Source organism: Pituophis catenifer, unplaced genomic scaffold (genome assembly GCF_029215685.1).
Source record: "Pituophis catenifer annectens isolate HBS135680 unplaced genomic scaffold, rPitCat1.0.hap2 SCAF_8, whole genome shotgun sequence".
Classification (NCBI taxonomy): domain Eukaryota; kingdom Metazoa; phylum Chordata; class Lepidosauria; order Squamata; family Colubridae; genus Pituophis; species Pituophis catenifer.
In genome coordinates, this window is record NW_027256888.1 from 43,495,394 (window position 1) to 43,517,720 (window position 22,327).

A 22,327-nucleotide genomic window follows, 5' to 3' on the forward strand; every position below is an offset into this window, starting at 1 on the left:
TTGATTCATTACTTTCATTGGGAAATGTGGTCAGTTAGCATTCAAGTAGTGGACTTGAACCTTACCTAACCAAAGCATAAACATACGTGGGTGACTTCTTTCTGCAACATGCCCAGTGTTTGAGTGAGATAAGCTTAAAACACTATTAATTATTTCAGTATTAATGAAGTTTTTCCCCTCTTTTTTCAAAGCCCTCAAGAGTAGCCTTTAGTATCCATTAGGTTTCCCTACCATTCCACTGGAAGTTCCTTTCTCCTGATGTAATGGTATGCAGGAATGACCTTGCGAGACAGTGGAAAGAGCCACAGCCAGGAAAACGGTCAGATAAGAGGCAATTTAGCCTACATAAGGAATGTGGGCAGGGGTAAAATTCTCAGAAAGGATGCTCCACGGGTGAAATGCTACTGGTTTGCACCAGTTCGGGTGAACTGGTAGTAATAAAAGCTACCGGTTCGGGTGAATCGGTAGTTTAAAAAAAAGCTACCGGTTCGGGCGAACCAGTTGTTAAAAAGCTACTGGTATTTCCAATGATTATTTATTTATTTATTTATTTATTTTTCGTATTTCTATGCCACCTACTCTCCGAGGACTCTGGGCGGCTTACACCAAAGACAGTATACTAAATAGCATATTGCCCCCAACAATCTGGGTCCTCATTTTACCCACCTCGGAAGGATGGAAGGCTGAGTCAACCTTGAGCCGGTGAGATTCGATCCGCTGATCTGCTGAACTAGCAATCAGCTGAAATAGCTGCAGTACTGCACTCTAACCACTGCGCCACCTCGGCTCTTTAGGCCGAGGTGGCCGCGTGATTTATATTCACTAGAAAGCAGGAAATCCTGCTTTCTAGCAAACTTAAATCATGTGGCACAACTGTCCCCCCCTTGCTGTTCTACTTATCTTCTTAAGCCTCCTTTTTCTGTGCGCAGTATGCACTGAGCATGTACACGCATTGTGCATTTGGTGTGCACTGCACATGCACACGCATCATGTATTTGGAGTGCACTTTGCATGCATGCACAGCATGCATTTGGCTGCACTGCACATACACACACATAGCATGTATTTGGTGTGCATTGCGCATGAGCGGGCAGTGAATGGGTGGCAAACCATGGAAGATTTCACCACTGGGATGCTCCCTAATGTGGGAGTGTTGCAAATATCTCAGAATGGACCTTCTCTAGTTTCTTGGGTTTTTTATCAGTGACAGGGGAGAAATGTATTTCCAGACTTGCAAAATTCTGTCAATTTAATCTTACAATAAGATAGAATTAATTCATCTCGGTTTGTTTCCTGTCTACTTGGCAAGGCTATCAATCTTGCAAGTATTTTTCTCCTCTGTTTCCTGTATAACCCAAAACATTAGGCAGGGTCCTTTCTAAGATAGTTTGCTCTGCCCACATTCCTTCTATGGGTTAAGGTTAAGGATTAAGCTGCTGCTTATTGGATCAAATGAGCTGTAGCTGAAGCTCATTTCACAAAGTCATTCTCACATGTCTTTATATCAGGTGAAAGGTTGACTTGTACCAGGCAACAGAGGCAGGATGTGGATTTATAATGGAGAGAGGAAAATTCATATTTACCAATGAAAAAGATAGTGGCTTTCAGCTCAGCCATGAGGAAAATCTAGCTCTGAGGAGCAGAAACAAGCTTTATGAATTGCTGGGCTTGTGGGATTTGTCTTCCCCTTTCATTGTATACATTGTATAAGAATCTTTCAGGTTTTTTAATGACCATTTGTTCTTGGTGTGGGTTCTTGGGTGAGAGAAAATTACTGTTAATGAGCACCACAACATGCTTTTTCTGAATAACAAGCAAAAAAAAAGCTAACTCTAGTTTGCCACAAACATGAAAACAATGCTTCTAATCTGCTTTCTACCTGTTTGAAAATAGATGACTGTTGTTTTTCAGTGATTGGTTTTTAGCAATCTTCTAGAGCAGTGGTTCTCAATCTGTGGTCTGAAGATCCCCAGGGGGGCAGCAATGTCATCACAGGGAGTCTGTAAAGGCATGAAGAAATTTCATGATTTAAATCTTGAGTCTTGGGAGGGGGGGGTCCGTGGCCATGGTCCATGGCCAAAAAAGTTATTTAAACAGGGACCGTGGTGAAGAAAAGATTGCGAACCACTGTTCTAAAGCACATTAAATGGTAACAAGAAAAAGTTAAGATTGTTAGAAAAGAAATAATTTAATAATGTAAGATAATAATTTTTATTGTAAGTCATTTAATCAATTTGTATTTTATGCCAAAAACATTTTCTTTAAGTTGTTTATCTTCACTTAAGTATTTTATAAGATATTGAAGATCTGAATATGAGCCAGGCTTGGGTGCAAGGGGGGTTTATACATTTTTAAACAAGTATAAATATTACACACCTATTACAAAGATAATTCAGTCATTGCTTTCAACAGCTGTATACTTTGTAGACTTATAGCTCGATGAAAGGAAAGGATTGTTTACAAAACTGCAGAGAAAGTAGATACCTTAGCAGGTCTTGTCATGGACCTCCTGCTTCTGTGGAAATAATGGAATAGGAAGAAGTGCCCATTAATTTTACCTATTTACAGGCTGTTACTTTTAGTGAGATTAATCAAAATGTTTTCATGTGTTGCACTGTCTTAAAATTCTTCTACAATAAATTTCATTAAAATAAATCTCATAAATATTAATTTACCTTATTAATATTAATTAAGCTTGTTTTTCAGAAAGGGGGCTTCATGACTTTTCAAATGAAATGTTGACATGGAATGTAACAATCCTGTATTCTATTCATGTGTTTTTTGTAGGCACAGAAGGAGCTGTATTTGAGCATTCTGTGGAAACCCCCCATATCAGAGCTGAACCTTCTCAAGACCTCAAGTAGGTGCCTTAAAAGCAGTTTTTGGGTTTTACTTTGCAAAATGATTAGCCAAGAGAAGTTTCAATTTGTATTGTTTTGTTCGCTAGAAAAGTTGAAACCTATTTGCATTCCTTGTACATAAATAAATATCCCTGGGATACTGGTCAAGTGGAGAACATTACTCGTTAGCTCCTTCAGTGCCCCATTTACAATGAGATCATGGCCAAACTGATGATGAAAAATGAGCTCAAGAACTCGGATCATAAAATTGAATTGTCTTATTCCAGATGTGATTCCTACTTACAGTAGTCAAATTGCTATTTTTGCTTTGTTGCCATTAAAAAAAAATAGATTCTCACCTGTAGTCCTCGTCTTGATCATCTTATATCTCCTATTCATTTTACTCTTTTTAAAATATTATTGTTACATAGTTTTATTATTTTTATGCTCTGTTGCATTGTTATGGAAACCAAGTTTGATCTAGTGGTGTTTTTTCACACAATTTTATTAAGCCTATCAAAGTATAAAATACAAATGTAAATAGTGGGGAAATGGGGAAAGGGAAAAAAGAGATAAAGGAGATAAAGACAATAGAATTAAAAGAATAACATTACAGCCTCCACTTTTTACTTTTGCATACTTAATATGTACTAGATTATTTCTTTAACCCCAAATGTGTCTAATCATAAAATCAAAGTTTCATTCTTTTTCTACCCCAAGCACAAAATCCAGAACTGATTTGCAAGTAGAAGTATGGATGTATACTTTTCTTTGTTTAATAAAGCAATTAATTTGGCCATCTCTGTCAATTTCATCAGTTTTTCCAGCCATTATCGTGGGAATTAGTGTATCTTTCCATTTTTGGATTCTCATGACTCTTAACATATATAACAAGGAAGTTCCAGAATTTTTCAAGTTCTTTGCCCATTAAACCTAAAGGAAAAGTCTCTGGTTTGATTTTTATATATATATTTTGAATCTCTTATGTATTAAAATATGAATCTTTTTCCAATATTTCTTTGCTTTGTCACAACTTCACCAAAGCTGATAAAAAGTTCCTTCTTTGCATTTATATTTCCAACATACTTTTGAAACACCTTTATATATCTTTGGGAATTTGTCAGGTGTTAAATACGATCAGTACATCATTTTATAAAAGTTTTTCTTTAAGTTTTAGTCAAAGTAAATTTTAAATCCTTCATCCATGTTTTCCGATTATTCAAGCATTAGATTATATCCAGAATTCTTTGCTCATTGAATCATAAAATGCTTCACATATTCATTCTCCAAATTCAATTTCAATAGCAATTTAAAACATTTCAACTATATGCTCATCATTGCCACACAGTACAATTTCAAATGCCTTTTAGTCTAATAGTTATGGCATCAGGCTAGAAACTGGGAAACACTGAATTCTAGTCCGGCTTTGGGCACAAAGCAAGCTGGGTGACCTTGGGCCAGTCTTCTTCTCAGAGCCCTGGAAAAGAGGCAATGGCAGACCATGTCTGAAAATTTATTGCTAAAAAAACTGCAGGCAGTTTTTTGTCCAGGCAGTCTCTGAAAATCAGATCTAGTTGAAAAGAAGAAGAAGAAGAAGAAGAAGAAGAGGGAGAAGAGGGAGAAGAAGAAACATTGTTATAACCTGTGGTTACAACTAAAGCTTTATTTTATTGTTCATCAAACTATTTTAAGTATTTAACGTACAAATGAAACTTCATTAATTGATCTAACACACACACTTTTCAGCAACAGGAACAAGAGAATGGCAAAGCTTAACTGGGTGAGTTAACTGAGACCTCAGAGTACAGGATGGCAAAGGCAACTGCATCTGGAATTGTGATGGGGTAGCTGTGACTTTGCACCATGCTGCTAAGATGGGATGGGTCTGGGCTTTGTATTGTAAAAGGCTTCAATGCACCAAGAAACCCCTGTACGCCATGTTGCTGGGCTGGGCTGGGCTTTGTGCTGGGCTGCAGCTCAGCGGCTTCTTGCAGTCCCAAATCCAGGTGGGTTGCTGGAGCTAGTCTTCTGAAATTTTGGACTCATGCTGGAGCCCATCTTCAGGGAACTTCTCTCTGGCAGAGTGTGTGCTTTGTATGCAGTATTTATATGGTGCCATTGTGTGCGGCTTTTTGGATTGGGGTGTTGATAGCTGCTATTAAGGCATTGGCTGTTATTTCCTTGTGCTGCCAAGCCCTCCCCTGCTAAGTACTTGATAAGATGGAGGTAAACCAACTTTATATTTCTTCGTTTTGCTTCTAATAATCTAATCCTTCAAATAATGTCATAAAACTTGGTTTCATTTCATTTTTTTTCTTTGCCCCTTTTCACAACATTCTTCAAAACTTTAACAAGCCTCTTTTGTAAATCAAAGTTAAGAAAATGATTCAGGTTACTCTCTTGGTTTGTTATTTGTATATCCCATTTTAGGATTAAGACATAAACCAGTTTCTTTTGTATGCCCACTGTAACATCTATTTCCATGTCATTCTTGTAGTTTATTTTTTAATTCCATTTTCAAAACAGTCTCAATGTTGTCAGGTAAAACTTGTTTCTCTTTCATAGCATTTTTCAAACCCAGTTTATCTGCGGAGGCAGATTTACAATTAACTTTGGGGGTTTTTTTGTTCAAAAATATCCTTCAATATCTCCAGTTTTAAAAAAATTTGCTTCATTCTATAATTTTAAATTGAGTTTGAGAGTTCTTTTCCTTTCATTGTAATCTTTAGTTCCCTCTAATTCCTGGTAATGTCCAGTTTTTTTAAAAAATCTTAGATATTTGCATTTTAAAATACAAAGCAAAAGCTTTTCCCACAGGAAGGATTATTTACAATTAATTCCAAAATCTTATTTCAAATTTATCTGGGCACTTAGTCCAGCTGTAACTTTCTAAAATTAAGATTGTCATCACTCTTTTGCTGCTTATTCAGAAAAAAAGTTAAATCTTTAACTTTTATTTAGTATTTAAAACTTCTTTCTCTAATGATTGCATACAACTCATCATGTGCTATAAAACTTCTCATCCAAAGGTTTCTAATAAGTGAAAAGCTCCCTTCCTAGAGTGACTAGAAAAGGAGGTATGTAAATCATCCTTTTAAAGACACCAACCCCAGTTTGAGCATGATGGCTACTCCCATGTCTTCCAGAGTTCACAACCCATCAGATATTTCTATCTTATGATCTCCTTGCGGGGGAAAATTGTCTGGAGGACTTGTGGCTGATCTCAAGTTCTTGCTGTGTCTGGAAAGAAATTCCAAAGAACCAATCTATTCACCATGGTCGTCAGCTCCACTTTTCACACTTTTCTTCAGTTCATCATTTGTTCCTTGGAAGTCTACACATTTAAGAGCCATTTTAAAGGCTTCAGGAAAGTTCATACTATCTGTGCTGCTGTTGTTTTTATGGGGATTTTATGTGTTACATTTTGATTATTATTCCAGCCACAAATGTTTTCTTCTGCTGTTTTTATTATGTATGCTTTAACTGCACTGAATACCATTCAGATAACCAAGTAAGTGAGTGGTTTTAAAGCTAAATAAATAATGGAAGGAAAGGTTTTTGAGTTTATTGAGCATTGTTTGTGCCCTACAGAACAAAGGTCTTGTTCTTATTATGAGCTATTTCAGCTAAAAAATGTCAGTAGAAGGTTAGATATGTTGAGGCTTCTCCATGAAAAGAGAACTTGCTTTTTCTATGTTGTTTTTTTCTTGAGCCATACTCATTATTCATTTGAATCGCCAAAGTTATTCAAAAGCCACAAATGAAAAACAACTCACTTTTGAAGTCCATGAAACAATATGCATTAAAAGTGTTTAGGACTACTACTGAGAGCAGTATGCTCTCCCCAAAATACAATAAATATGGGAATAAAGAATAAATATCATATTCAAAAAATTGATACAGTGCTCTAAGTCCAACTGAGATTTTAAACACAATCAGAGCCTTTTGTAAAGTATAGCTCTGACATTGCTGCAGAGTCTGAATTGATATTTTTCAAAAAAATATCAAAGATACTTGAACAAATGGTTACATCTCATTTTAAAGTTCCATATCAAATCCATCTCCAAAGACTTGGTAATTCAGTTTTCAGATTCTATATTTGATTCTCTCTTTCTTTGTTGGTGTTGTTTAGCATTCCTTACACATCACATCCAAGAATGTAATCGTGAAGAAAAATTCATTCAATTCAGTCAATAAGTGTGAACTTATTCATTTGTCTGTACTTTTTCCCATTTTTGCTTAGTAGCATTCATAAAAAAATAAAGGCACATAAAGATGGATATATTGGTAAAAAATAAAATGTTCTTTGAAATTGTTTGGTTAAAAAAAATATATTAGGAAATTTATATAATTGCTTCCTGGGATTTTTCAAGAAAATTTGCAGACTAAATAGATAAGTAAAGTACATTAAGTATTTAGCTAAGAATGAAAGGTTTAGAATGTGAAACAATTGGACTATTCAGTTTTTTAAAGATTTTTCTTCCATTATAGAAATATACCATTGCTTGAAATGACATGAATCCACAGTATGAATACTTGACTACATTGTCCTAAAGCATATTAAATACAGTCTAGCTGTTTTAGGACACTATTTTTTACTTCTTACTAGAAATCAAAAGGGATCTAGGAAGACAGACAAGAGCATAAGGAATGGGGAGATAACTAAAATAACAAGAACAGACATATTGCTTTAATTCCTTAATCCAGATGAATAACCATAAACCAAGAATAGGAACAGATACTGTATATCACACCATATTCTACACACAGTGGCCCAGGACTAGTAAATTTACAATAAAATAGAATAAACCACTGGACATTATAAAAAAGGAACAGATGAACTCTAGCATATGATAATCTGGGGTGTGGTGACATTTCCAACAAAAAGAAAACTATAAAAAGATCCCCTATATTTATATTAATACTGCTCTGTGATAGCTTGTATCACCTTCCTTTGATTTTTTTTTTTTTTTCAGAAAAGGCAATTTTACAACCTGATGAAAGCTAGTCCATTATTGTAGTTATTTTGGCAGTAAGTGTAGTGCACCGAGAAAATGGTCTTGAGGGGCAGAAGGGAAAAATGCTACCAAGACAACAGTCAGAAAAAAGAAACCCAAGTCCAGGGCAGAACTGTAACCTGAGAAAACATCTTAGACAAGGCCTTCTGTAGTTCTCACAAAGATAAAGGGAGCAAGGGGGTAAGTGCATTCAGTTTTGCAAGATTCATCTGTCCTTCAAGGCCATTCCCATGTCCCACTACAATGATGCTGAGAAATTTATTTCTTGGTCTTGCAGTATACAATCAGAGAGCAAGGGAGGACCCCTTACAAGGAAGCCCTGAGGACTTTGTACAATTTCTGCAAACAAAGTCACTCAGATCCGGATGGGTTTAGACTCCGACTGGGCAGGATCTGATGAAGCGGTGGGAGCAAGTCTTGAAGGTAACATCTGGGTTGACTTTGACCCTGTTTCCATAGATGAAGTGGACAGGATTGTGGGCAGATTGGGGGCCTCCACATGTTTGTTGGACCCATGTCCCTCCTGGCTTGTTGCGGCAACCAGAGAGGTGACTATAGACCGGATCCAAGTGATTATCAATGCTTCATTGAGGGATGGGGTCTTCCCCGCCATACTTAAGGAGGCGGTGGTTCGTCCCCTTCTCAAGAAGCCTGCCCTGGATCCGGCCTCCCTGAACAACTTTCATCCTGTCTCCAACCTTCGCTTTATAGCGAAGGTTGTTGAGTCTGTGGTGGCATACCAACTTCCACAATTCCTGGAGGAAACAGATTATCTAGACCCGTACCAATCGTGTTTCAGGCATGGACACAGCACGGAAACGGCATTGGTCACCCTGGTGAATGATCTCTGGCGGGTCTGGGATGGGGTTATTCCTCCATTCTGGTGCTACTTGACCTCTCAGTGGCTTTCGATACCATCGACCATGGTATCCTACTGTGATGGCTCTGGGGATTGAGGGTCAGGGGCACTGTTTTACAGTGGTTCTCCTCCTACCTCTCGGGCCATACGCAGTTTGTTTGGGTGGGGGGTCAGAGATCCTCCCCGAGGCCCCTCACTTGTGGGGTGCCGCAAGGGTCGGTTCTCTCCCCCCACTCTTTAACATCTACATGAAACCGCTGGGTGAGATTATTCGCAGCTTCGGGGTGAGGTATCATCAATATGCTGATGATACCCAACTGTACATCTCCACCCCAGATCAACCCAGAGATGCCCTCTCTGTGATGTCTAAGTGCCTGGAGGAGGTACAGGTCTGGATGGGCAGGAACAGGCTCAGACTCAATCCCTCCAAGACTGAGTGGCTGTGGCTACCGGCATCTCGTGATCTAGTATCCCCATCACTTTGGATGGGGAGGGAGTTGCTTACTCCCTCTGAAAGGGTTCGTAATCTTGGCATCCTCTTTGACTCACGTCTGTTCTTGGTAGATCATCTAATGGCTGTGACAAGGGGGGGGGGCTTTTGCACAGGTTCGCCTGGTGCGCCAGTTACGCCCTTTCCTAGACAGGGATGCCCTCCGCACAGTCACTCATGCTTTCATCTTTTCTCGGTTGGATTACTGCAATGCCCTCTACATGGGGCTGCCCTTGGGGTGCACCCGAAGGCTCCAGCTGGTCCAGATTGCGGCCACGCGGGTTGTTACGGGAGCTTCCCGCTACTCCCATGTAACACCTCTCCAGCGTGAGCTGCACTGGCTGCCGGTGGCCCTTCGGATCCGCTTCAAGGTGCTGGTACTTACCTATAAAGCCCTTCATGGCATGGGCCCGGGGTACTTGCAGGACCATCTCCTACCGGCCTCCCACCACCCAGTGCGCTCACATAGGACTGCCCTCCTCCGGGTACTGTCAGATAGACAATGTCGGCTGGCGGCCCCCAGGATGAGGGCGTCCTCTGTGGCCGCACGGACCCTCTGGAATGGGTTACCCACTGGGCTCCGGATGGCCTCATCCTAACCTCCGGATGGCCTCATCCTGACCTCCACACTTTCCACACCGAGCTGAAGACATGGCATTTTCAGCAAATTCCCTGATCTGTTGCAAGGTGTTTCAATTGTCTGGGGTTTTTAATTGACTAATTTTAGCACTTGGATTGTTGTGTTGTTTTTATTTTGTGAGCCGCCCCGAGTCCTACAGGAGAAGGGTGGCATATAAATTTGAAAAATAAATAAATAAATAAATAAATAAATAAATAAATAAATAAATAAATATACTAATTAGGTAAGCAGTAACATTTCCTTTTATGTGTACATGTCAAAAAATTGGCTAAACCATAAATGGGTTACCATTATAATGAGTGAAAATTTCACAATTTACTCATTTACTCTATGTAAACCTTGGGAATAGTGTTTCTGTTAGGATGAGTGGTTATATAAATGTTTTAAAGAAAAAAAAGAAATGGAACCAATTCTAATTAGCTTTGAATTAGTAGTACTCAAGTACTCAAAAAAGTACTTGAATTGATTTGGGCATGGCATTTCAGAAGGGACGGGAACTGAATTTGAGCTGATTCAGAATTCTAGATTCTAGGAGCCTTGGTAGTACAGTGGTCTAAAGCACCCTGTTATTAAGACCAGCTGCCTGCAATTACTGCAGGTTCGAATCTCACCAGGCTCAAGGTTGACTCAGCCTTCCATCCTTTCTAAGGTAGGTAAATTGAGGACCCAGTTGTCGGGGCAATAAGCTGACTTCGTATAAATATACAAAAGAATGAAGGCTATTGCTTAGCACATTGTAAGCTGCCCTGAGTCTCCGGAGAAGGGCGGCATAAAAATCAAATTAAAAAAAAAAATAGATAGGGATAAGATTTGTGCATAGGCTACAACAAATACAACACAAAATGCTCAAAGCTGGGATTTTGTCCCCGTAAGAAGACATTAACCTTGCAAAGCTCAGTTTCAATGGTTTTAGCCAATTTCTTTTCAATTTTTTTTTTAAAAGAATACTTACATACTTCTTCATTCAGTGCAGAGAGAATTGGTGGAGTCCTTGATGCACTCTGAGTTTGGTTGTTTTGCTTGCAGACATTTCATCATCCAACTAGATATAATAATAATCATTGCTAGTTAGTGTGGGTTTGTTTCCTGTTTATATATAGTAACTTACCCTGCCAGTGTTGGTGGAGATGTGGTTTTCTCCTGGTTAGTTCTTTGATTAGGGTATTGTTTTCTGCTTGGTTCTTTATCTTAGTAGTTCCTTGATTGGGAACTTCACTATATGCTCCTTTGAATATATACAAACTTTTAAAACACCTGGTGCAAAATTTTCTCTCAAAATTTTGTACCAGGTGTTTTAAAAGTTTGTATATATTCAAAGGAGCATATAGTGAACTTCACTGAAACAATCTCAGGGGTTGCCACAAAGAGGGAGTCCAACTATTCTCCAAAGCACCTGACCGTAGAACAAGAAGCAAGGGGTGGAAACTAATCGAGAAGAGAAGCAACTTAGAACTAAGGAGAAATTTCCTGACAGTTAGAACACTTAATCAGTGGAACAACTTGCCTGTAGAAGTTGTGAATGCTCCAACACTGGAAATGTTTAAGAAGATGTTGGATAACCATTTGTCTGAAGTGGTGTAGGGTTTCCTGCCTGGGCAGGGGGTTGGACTAGAAGACCTCCAAGGTCCCTTCCAACTCTGTTATTCTATTCTAATGCAGTATCCTACGCCAACTATTAAATACAAACTTTAAAAATTAAAATTAAAAATTCTTGTTTTTCTGGGGTATCAGGAGGGCTGGCCTAGCTGATTTGCAAGGATCCTGGACAAAATTCTCTTATCCTTATCCAGGCTTGATTGTAAACAGTATTGGTTTTCTGGCAATGTCCATGTTAGTTAATTAGCAAGGTCAACAGAAACAGACTCACACAGCAAGGAACACTGCTACAAAATCAGGCAGGCCACAGAGAAGGACTTTCATACTTTCATACTTCTGCTGCCATTACCACCACATTTTCTTTAAAAATATTCAATAGTACAATGCAAGCTTGGCATACATTCACTTACCATAAATATGAAGTTATTTCAATCTGCTGCAGATTATGAACGTAAGATTTGAACCCAAAGTGTATTCTAGACTAGGGGTCTCCAACCTTGGCAACTTTAAGCCTGGCAGGCTTCAACTCCCAGAGTTCTGGAAGTTGAAGTCCTCCAGGGTTAAAGTTGCCAAGGTTGGAGACCCCTGTTCTAGACCAGTCACATATTCTTGACTCCTGAGTGGAATTCTTACTTGTGCTGACAGGGACAGCATAAAAGAAAATTAACCTTCTATTGGTGCGAGAAAAAGCAAATGTTAAGGTACATGGCTGGCTGAATAAAAGAAGTTGAGAGTTGATAAAGTGAATGAAGCAACGTTAGCCTGCCCACCCAGTTCTGAAAGACAGAGAGTTTCATAAGGTGATAAGGCCTTTTGGCTGATGACTGCTCTGTGAATGTCAAGGAGCCCATCACACCATTCATTTTCATGACGAACTGAAAGAACTACAACATTGTGTATTTGTCTGGTAGGATCTCTGAAGCAGCAGAAATGCTATTGAATTTTCATTTCAGAAGGCTTCTAATAAATACCAATCCAACAAATTCCATTTGTCTTTTGAATCCAGGGCCCTTTTCAGTTCATGAATCTGTGTTAAATGGATGATTAATCAATGTTGATTGAACTGAATGTCCAAACTGAACCTTGCATGCCATGTTATTTGAATCATTATAAAATTTACTGCAATGCTGCATTCACAGCTGAGGTTTATTGTGTAATTATTTCAGAAGCATATAATAAACTACAGTCAAAATATGTCTTAAAATGACCAAAGAATTGCAACGATATTCTTTGCAAGTTTAACATCTTTGTCTATTGCTATTAGTTTTTCTATTATTTTTTTCTTAGCAAAATTAGTTGAACCTCTGGTATTTAATAGTGTGAATGACATTGTTTAAAAATAAAGGTTTAATTTATAATCTGAGCACTGACAGTTTATTTTATAAGGCTTTTATTGCCATCTTTATTTTTTAAAAAACCTTACAGCTCAGTTGACTATACTCTAAGCTTCCAAAATACTGGTTTTAATGGTGGAAATGTACCATTAAAACCAATTTTTACCAACAGTTATTCAATATTCCCTTTTAAGTTACTTATTAAGGGACAATATGTTGAATATACATAAGCTACCCATTAAGATTCAATATGTTCTAAGGCATTTGTAGCTATGTATGAAAATCTGTGCTATCAATCACCTTCCTAATAAGAAAGGTAAATTGCTTTGCTGTTGTTCTGTGCCTTTGGGAGAACTCAAGGATCAAATTTAATAGCTTTTTCCCCCTGTCATCGTCAAGGCTATTGTGCCATTAACTATAAACTAATGCTGAAAGCCAACACTCAGCATAATGAGATTTAAAAAAAAATTGATCAGGCAGTGCAAAGTTATAGGAAGTTTCATTCTCATTTGTCTCAAAAAATACAATAGTGAGTAGTAGTAATAACAGAAGTAGCAGTAGCAGCAATAATAATAGTAAAGTTGTAAATGTACAGCTCTAATAATAATTTTTCTTTACAAAAAAGGAAAAATAAGAAGGAATATTACTATAGCAAGTTACTTTTTCAAAGTTAGACTCAAAATGGACAACTTTGGTTTTTCCACCCACTCAACCACCACCACCCCGCATCACATTAAAAACATCTCAGGCTGGGAGGAACTATGAAAAGAGTCAACAAAATAATTTACATAGTGTATATTTGGGTTTTAAGTTAATATAAACTTATCAAGAACTTGTACTTTTCAATGTGACTGAAAAGAAATATGATTTACTACATGGCTGGGCCATAATCCTTTTTTTAGGATTCATGGAGAAGAAGCTAAAAGGACCTCATAGATGGCAAAATTGGGTAGTTAAACTACCCAAATGCCAATTGCTCCAAGTTAGCTGAAAATGATAAAAATCCTTGGAGTCTACTGTTCATTTGCTGAATGTTGCTTATAGTTGCTAAAGGGCTTGTGTCTCTTTTTGTTTCATCCTGGATCCCTAAAGTCCAGGAGAAGCTGCAGAGAAATTATCTATAGAGTCAGTTACTGATAGAAGAGTTACATCCTTAAGTTGGAAAGCTGAGAAGCAAGTTTAGAGTAAATTTGTCTAAAGATGTAGTTGCCAAAAAATGTAGTTAGCCTTGGGGGTGGCAGCTGTTGCAGGTTCTTACAATACCTCAGTGACAGTTCCATAAGTTTCTGAAATGCTCTTTTATCTTGAAATTTCATCCCTACTTGGAGGATTCAGGCATCATTGCTTGCCCCCACCCTTCATTTCACTGCCTATCTAGACCTGTTAGCATCAAATACTGGAGTTCATTACTTTTCTGTAGCTCCTACTAGGCTAAAATGAACAGGCTACACTAAAAGTAATAGCATGCTCTATTTAATTAAAGTTCGGCTTTCAGATGTCTCAGTTAATGAGAGCTTTAAGATTGATAATAAGCTGACTGTTACATCTTATTTCTCACATAATAAGGTGAGAAAAATATGTTCAGTAGCTAGATATTTGATGCCAAAATAACTTGGCATGAGGCTGGGATGGCAAATACTTTTTGTATTTTGTGAGAGGCAGAAAATGCGACATGTGGTGAGAGACTATACTCTGAAAAGGCAAAGCAGTCAAGAAAGATGCTCTTGACCCTTTTCCGAGGTCTTATTTCTCACCTGCAAGTTCTGCCATTGGTTGCTTTTCCCTGAGAAAACAGGCTCTAGTTCCCAGGAGAGAGGGGGGAAAATAGCTGCAAAAACTGAAGCAACAAGAAAATCATGCAACCTTTTTCTCCTTGATTAGATGTCTGAAGCAGAAAGATGAGTAGCATCTTTCACACTCAACAGTCAATTTTATTGCTATATTTTTATAGTTTGCAGATTTCCATCAGTATATCTGTTTTCTGCTAAGCTCAGAAGGTAGGCAGGCAGGCAGGCAGGCAGGAATTTTAAAAATATGGAGAGAGAGATAATGCTCCTAAGTGAGTTTCCTCACCTCTCCAGGGATATGCCCATCCTTCAATCAGAAAAGAATGTTCTCCACCTTTTCCTTAACATTCATGTTGCTCTAATACAGAAATGGAGAAGCCCTTCTGGCTTGAGGGCAGAATTAAACACTGAAGTCATGCCCAAAATGGACAGAGCCTCCTCACTGCTGGTATGGAGACACAGACTGTAATTTTTTTTGATCTGTTCATTAACACATCCTATGTGCCTATGCACATCCCACACATATATTTTCATATATTGTCCTGCCATGTAGAACTCTTTTAGAGAACATGCAACTTGTCCAACAAGGCTTCCTCCCTCTGCTCTCGCGTGCAACAATAAAGCTCTATAAAACTTCCACCAGCCCTACTAGGGCCATATAAAAATTTGGTGAAAGACAAGCAGATTATATTTCCTTATGAGGAAATTGTGGGTAGAAGGAATTAAACTTCCTCTTCCTAGTTATGAACAACCAAAATGCTGTCTGATCAGCAAGTATGTTTTGAAAAGTTTCTGACATCAGTTAATTGGATTGTAATGCAATGCAGGAAAAATATCATATATCTCATCAGAGGCAGGTTTTCATGGATGAAACAAGCTTCCTCATTGCCTGGACATTTTCCATTCCTGTTCTAGCTTTTTAAATTTTCCAGCATAATTAAGAATATACCTAGCTTGAGTTCCCTTTCTAGGTCCAGTGATAAATTGACAATCTTGATTCTCTTTCTTATTATTCATGATTTATCTTTCCTTACATAGCTAAAACAGAGAGCCAAAATTAGGGATTTGTCCTGCTTTTTTAGCTTTGCTTGGATAGGCTCTCGGGATTCAAAATAGTCCTTTATATTGTTCAAGCTGCTTGCTTTGGACAGAATGCCAGGACCATTTTCTGTACTATTTATACTAAAAATATAAATATGAGTGGCATTTCTTTCTGTTGGCTTTCAATGCCTATGGATGTAAAAAGAATCAACCCACTATCATCTGGTATTTTGCAAGTCAAAGTGTCACTCCAACTTAATGAAATTTAATAATGAATGTAAAAGACTCCCTATTTTGGTTTCAGAAAAGAGTTGATGTTTCTTTTGAAGCTAAATTTGGCTTGTATATTTTTGCCAATGGAACTGTGATTGAGAAGGGCTTAACTTTTGCCCAAGCATTGACACTACCAGCACCCTTCTGTAGATGTGTGAATTAATGTTTCCTATTTTTGTTCATGTTCTAATTAATTGGAAGATTAGTAGATTCTTTTAAATGAAATATATCAAGATATTTTGCATCCTTACAGCCATCCTTCCATTTCTTTGGGGAAAAATAAAACAATATATTAATTTGCCAATCCTGAAATTGGCCATGCCAAGCCTTATTAAAAGGAATTCCAGAATTTTTTGGGAGGGAGGTTAGAGATCACAGCAGAGAGCATCAGAGGCATATCAGAGTTATCTAGGGGAGCCTGCACAAATTTTATCAGAGCATGTATAGAATTACAAAACAATTGAAACCCTGGTACAAGAGGAGACATCAGGAACTGCCTTTATTTGTGCAACAGTACAACATTTTGTGCAGCTTTCCAATCCAATTGGTTTAGAAATGACAGATTAAAGCATTAAAGAAACAGAATGTCAGTTTTCAATATTAATTTTGAAATGTGCTGAGTTCTTGAACCTCCAACTTCCTATACACTCTAATCTGATTTCCATGGGGGATTAGTTCCACATTATCAACCTACTATGGAGTTACTAGGAGCTGAGTTTGACTCAATGATATCTCTATATTTTATCTTGACCCAGCATCCCTTTTTAAATAGTTTTAATGTTTTCCTAAAATGTTTAACCATGAACACCTGTGTCAATCTTCATTCAAATCATAGGTGCATGAGTATTCAGCATGGGTTGCTATCTCTGGTTTAGTCTGGGAGGTTCTCTGAGAAGGATCCTGTTAGTAGGCTAATTTTGCCATACCCTCTCCTGTGATACAAGGCAAATTTCGTAACTGCACATCCAAATTAAACTAAGCCCCTGACCTGCAGATTTAACAAGGTACTACTCCTGTAATGCATGTTCTACCAACATAGCTCTACAATCACTGCAATGGTGTCTTCAGAACTGGAACATTGATTAATGTTTCAGTTTGACCTGCAGCACAGAAATAATAGCAAACGAAAATATGATTGGGCTGCAATATTTCTGAGTTTTCTTTTGACTGTTTCACTCAACTTCTTTAAAACCCTAGGTATGTCCATTAATTTGTAGATGTCTCATTTGCTTGCCTCCAGCTTCTTCATGCAGAATGCTACAGATGTCATATGCATTGACTTGGATTTTAAGACAATGTGATTTGCACTTCTGTGCATGTTCCCTGATATATTCTCTATCTGGCAATGCAACACAGCAAATAACTCAGTAGCTCTCTTTAAAGGAGCAACTACGGTATTCACCTGATCTTAAATACTTGGTCCTTTTTTGGAACGTTTTATAATTGTTGGTTACCTGGGGTTTGCAAGACAGGTAACATTAACAGGACTAATGTTATTACTGCTTAATTAAAATGATCTTCTCCACAAGATTGGAATCTGTGATCTATAACAAGCATGGGTCAATCAAATTTTAGTGCTTTCCCCATTGATTTCAGTAGAAAGTTAAGCATCTTCTTAAATCTTTGACTACAATCAATGCAATTTAAATGCCCAAAACAGTGGCTGGATGATATCCATCATATACCCTAATGTTTCTAACTTAGCATTAATAGCTTTGAATTCAAAATAAAACCTTTTACTTTTATAAGTAAAAGTCTTCCTTACCTATATAGCCAAGGGTAATTTTATTTTAAACCATATGTATATTAAATTTCACAAGGATTAGAAAAGCATACAAAAATATGGTCCATTTCATCATACCAGCATTTGCCTGAAGAAAATAAAAAAACAAGTGGAGTTTGTAGAAGTGAACTAAAAATTAAGATGTCTAGAAATTTCCTTTTGAAAGAAAGGTGGTTCTTAAATAATATCTGTTAAAAATATAATTTTCCTGAAGTTTAAACTATATTCTTTCCTTAATAAGATGGCGCATCATTAAATAAATCACAGTTCTTCAAAGCAACCACATAAGATAAAGGGTCAATGTTCCTAAATTTTATTGATAACTATTTACATGATAGGCTATTTAAAACAGAGCTTTAAGAAGTTATTTGTGTTAAACCTAACTTGGAACATAGTTAAATAAACCAATAAATAACATATTTTTTAAATTATATTTTTCAGCTTTGGTTTAATATTTGTTGTTTCATAACTATGCCATGTATAAGCAAGAAAATAGGTCTACCACTACTCAGGTCCCCAGCTAGACATGATGGTATATAATAAAATAAATGTGCTAATGACAAATTACAAACTCTACCCTTTCCCACTTGTGTTGCAGAATCATTCACAATACATTAGTGGCAGGTTTGCATTGTAGCATTGCAACACATGCTTTGTCACTTATACCACTTCTGTAGACACCCCCAATCTACCATTGAGATGACAGACCATTTAGAAAGCTGGCCATAATAACAAAACACAAATTATTAGAAAGAAATCCAGTCATTAATTATTGTCAATATTTATGCAAATAGAGAAGTAAGCCTATAACAGATCTTGATAAAGAACCCTGAAAAACATGATATTGAAACATTTGGATAAGAAATCTTTAAATCAGGCAATATCAGGCTATAATGTTTATTAATAATTTTTCCATTATTTATTTCTTGGAATCCATATTCATTGCATTTCTGCCAATATTCAAAGCAGGCCTGTTGACAATAAACATGACAACCCTAAAGACTGATATCTATAGGACAGATTTTGTACTGTGGTTTCTGGCATGCCTATTGGCTGGATCTTTCAAATGCCTGAATTTTAAACCCCTCATTTGGAGTAAGCAAATATATTTCTAATAATACCCAAATTAGTTTCAGGACTTTCATAAGCTTCCCTTTTACTATGATAGTAATTATATATCAGCTGCTAAAAAGTTGATGAGTATACAAGGATCACCTTCATAAGCAACAACAAGCAGCAGGTGACACCTACACATGGATGTAAAACAGCACTCACCAGCTTCAACTTTTATGTAAAATTATTAGTCATAGTTAAACATTGTATTCTGATAGACCATTCACAGCAAAATAACTGACTTGAAATAAAATAGACCTTGTTCTAGAAAAAAATAACATTGTACTCTAGAAAATATGAATTGATATTCAAAAGAACTTTCAGTGTATTAAGAATGTTGTTGGTATTTTATTTCTATTGTGTTGTAGAAAAAATACCTAGCGGATGAGCAATACATAGGGCATGTGGTATTTTATTTTATTTTATTTTATTTTTATAAATTTCCTCACTTTCCTCATTTCCACCCCACCCCCCATTTTCTAGGCTTGAATCGCCTACAAGATCTTTGATAATGGAAGCTCCAAAGGGAATACAAGTGAGTGCAGCCGCAGGGGACTTGAAAGCCACTTGTAGAAAAGAGCTACATTTGCAGTCTACAGAAGGGGAGGTAAGCCTTATTAGAGAACCATATTCATTAGTGAAATCCAATGCATGTTTACTTGGACACTAGTCCATTATATGGTGCTTAGAACTGGAGCCTTAAATTAATTTTATTTCTCTCTATCTTGCAATAAAGTCCATCACATTTAATTGCATGTGCATATTAAAAAAATGTGTGCTTGATAGCAACTTTACCTTTGAGCAGCTGATGTTTGATCTGATTCTGGAGGACATTAGATTTATGGTCACATCAGTTCTTGCTCCAAATATTTGTTACTGTTTATTATCTCTGGAGGAAAGACAAACCCATTAAGATGTTCTGTTCCAGGTACCTAATGAGTCCAGATGGATACCAGCTGGACACTGGAGGGAGTTTTGTTAAGAACTTAATGTATTACTGGAATTAAAAGGCAGGCATGATTTTTCTAAGTTCCTTTCTGGGAAACATGTTGGTTTACTAAGAACCTCTGGAAAATGATGTTGGAGTTCACACTACTTGACATCTTCTATGGCTTACTTTGACATGATCGTTTCTGTTCCATTCTGATTTGACCTTATACCACTCAGATTCCAGAATCCTTTCTGGCTGCCAAGGCCTTTACCTCTTCCTTTCCTCTGTTATTTGGCCACACTGCACAGTGCACACTTGTGCACACACAAACATAACCTTCCCATGATTCCAGTTGCAGGATCTTTTCCCCTACATCTTCTTTGGGTGCCTTATTTCCTTATCTTTAACAACTGTTCTTCATCTTTCTCCTAACGACATTCTGAAATCTAGCTGCACTCCAGCAGTTTGACATGCAACCAAGACTCCTGCTCAAGGAAACTCTTTAAGGAAATGGCTTCATTTTGTCTTAGGTGAATAAAATTTAAACAAAAAAATCCTCCTACATTTTGGCTTCATTGTCATCCTCTCATGAAGGTCATTTTGTTGCAATGGTACCAACAAAATACATTTTAACCTCTTTTGGACTTGCGCCAACTTTACTATAACCACAAGGTTGTGTGCAGATGTTATGTATTCAATTTCTTGATCATTTTATATTGTGTTTCCATAAGCTCATTGCAACTCTGTGAAGTAGTTAAGAAAAAGGATCTGGCCCATAGTTTTCCAGTTTATTTTCATGGCTTATATAAATATAAATATATATTTATAATAATTATAAATATATATTTATAATATAAATATAAAAACACTCCAAATCCTTACTCCACATGTCTCTGTGTTCTTGAACATTTAATTAGTGTATTTTAGCAGCTGTTTCTAGAATCATTTTGTAAAGAATATGTTGAATCCTTTAGGAGTAAGTGGGATTCTGAAACATTTTGGCTACTGTTATATATCAAGACAAAAAGTATTTTAACTGAAGATACTGGCAAATATTATATAAATTATAATTCTACAACTATCAAGATAACCATCATTTGTTCCTATTCCATATTCTAAGCTTCATACTCTTTATACAATTTTTGTTGGTTCTCCCACAAAGTTTTTTCTATTTCCAAATTTTGATTCCCCTAGAATATTAATTCATCACAATCATAAGAATCAAACAAAAGTTGAATTCCACATTACTGTATTATAATAATCATTAGCTCTTCAGTTTAACTTTCTTAGCTTTCACCACAATGCTGATAGTTTTAAGGGAAGGTGGGGCAGGTATTGCGGCTGTTGGATATGTTTTTATCTCTTCTCTATCATTAATTACCAACTAATCTCTTCCTAACTACCCAACAAAGGTCTTCAGCTAATAGATGGAAATCTACCTTTGCACGTTCTTTCAAATAAGCAGTTTTATTGTCCAGCAATCTAAATCCATATCAGTAGCTCATAAATTGCAACCCTTTCCAGACTGTTCTTTTCCTAGGTGATATTAACAACTGGGAGAATGAACAAATGAACAAATGAACAAGAAGAAAGGGAAACAGTTGCAGAATTGTGGGAATTACATATTGCCTTCTCACTTACAGTGCACTTTTCAAACTTCATTATGCTGATGGACACTAATGTAGGAGTATAATTGCTACATTGCTCTTCTCTAAGTGGAACTGACGAATGGCTACAGTTAAATCAGAATCACCAAAGAGTACAGTGTTGTATGCTTTTTATTTTTCAGAGCTCAGACCCTTATGTCCTTATGCACTACTTCAGCCTTCTGCTCTATTTCAACACTTAAACACCGGGGAGGGGGGAGGAATTGTATGGTATCAAAAATAAGGACAGCTGGGATTGGACAAAGAAAGGCATTCCTGCCAGCCACTGGGTTGCCATGATGTCCAGTTAACCAGTAAAGAGCCTGATTCTGCTATTTTGTAATAACTGAATTTCATTCTGAAATACAGAGAAGGGCATCATCATCTCTATTTTAGTGGTCTGTTTTAGAGAATCCAAGAACATATCAATGAAGTCCTGCAGTAAAAGTAATTCATTTTCCTCTTTTCTTTCTTTTTTTCCCCTAGATATTTTTAAATGCAGACTCAATCCGGCTAGGGAATCTACCGCTGGGGTCTTTCCCCTCATCCTCCTCACCAAGTTCATCGGCAACAAGACAGACTATCTATGAAATCTGTGTTTGTCCCAATGGCAAACTCTACCTATCCCCTGCAGGAGTAGGATCCACATGTCAGTCCAGTGGCAACATCTGCTTGTGGAGCTGAAGACACCAGAATCCTTCTCCTCCTCCTCTTTCTCCTCCTCCTCCTCCTCCTCCTCACACCAGAATAGCCTTTTTGTTACTGTCCCTCTGCTTCACGGTTCTGCTTGATTTCCCTCGTTTGATCATGAAGCTCTGCGCGGCCTCCTGGATCTCTTCCAGCCCAAGCAAGGAGCCAAATAGAGCCTTCTCTTCTGGCTTATAGAGCTCCATGATGGAAGATAGAAGGCCTAATAAAATGGTTGTCTTCACCAGGGAATCTGGATCTTCGTATCACTTTTTGTCCAAAAGGGAGA

The 22,327-nt window shown here is 37.3% G+C and overlaps 1 protein-coding gene across 3 annotated transcripts in view; it reads left to right on the forward strand.

The window, feature by feature from the left end:
- The window catches only part of SGCZ (sarcoglycan zeta), a 222,232-nt gene extending 200,197 nt beyond the window's left edge, over window positions 1-22,035 (forward strand). For all 3 annotated transcript variants that reach the window (XM_070948576.1, XM_070948578.1, XM_070948577.1), the window contains 3 exons: window positions 2,788-2,860; window positions 19,258-19,381; window positions 21,838-22,035. In XM_070948576.1, coding sequence (XP_070804677.1) covers window positions 2,788-2,860; window positions 19,258-19,381; window positions 21,838-22,035 — 395 coding nt within the window. The remainder of the gene's footprint in view (window positions 1-2,787; window positions 2,861-19,257; window positions 19,382-21,837) is intronic.
- Window positions 22,036-22,327: the final 292 nt, after the last annotated feature.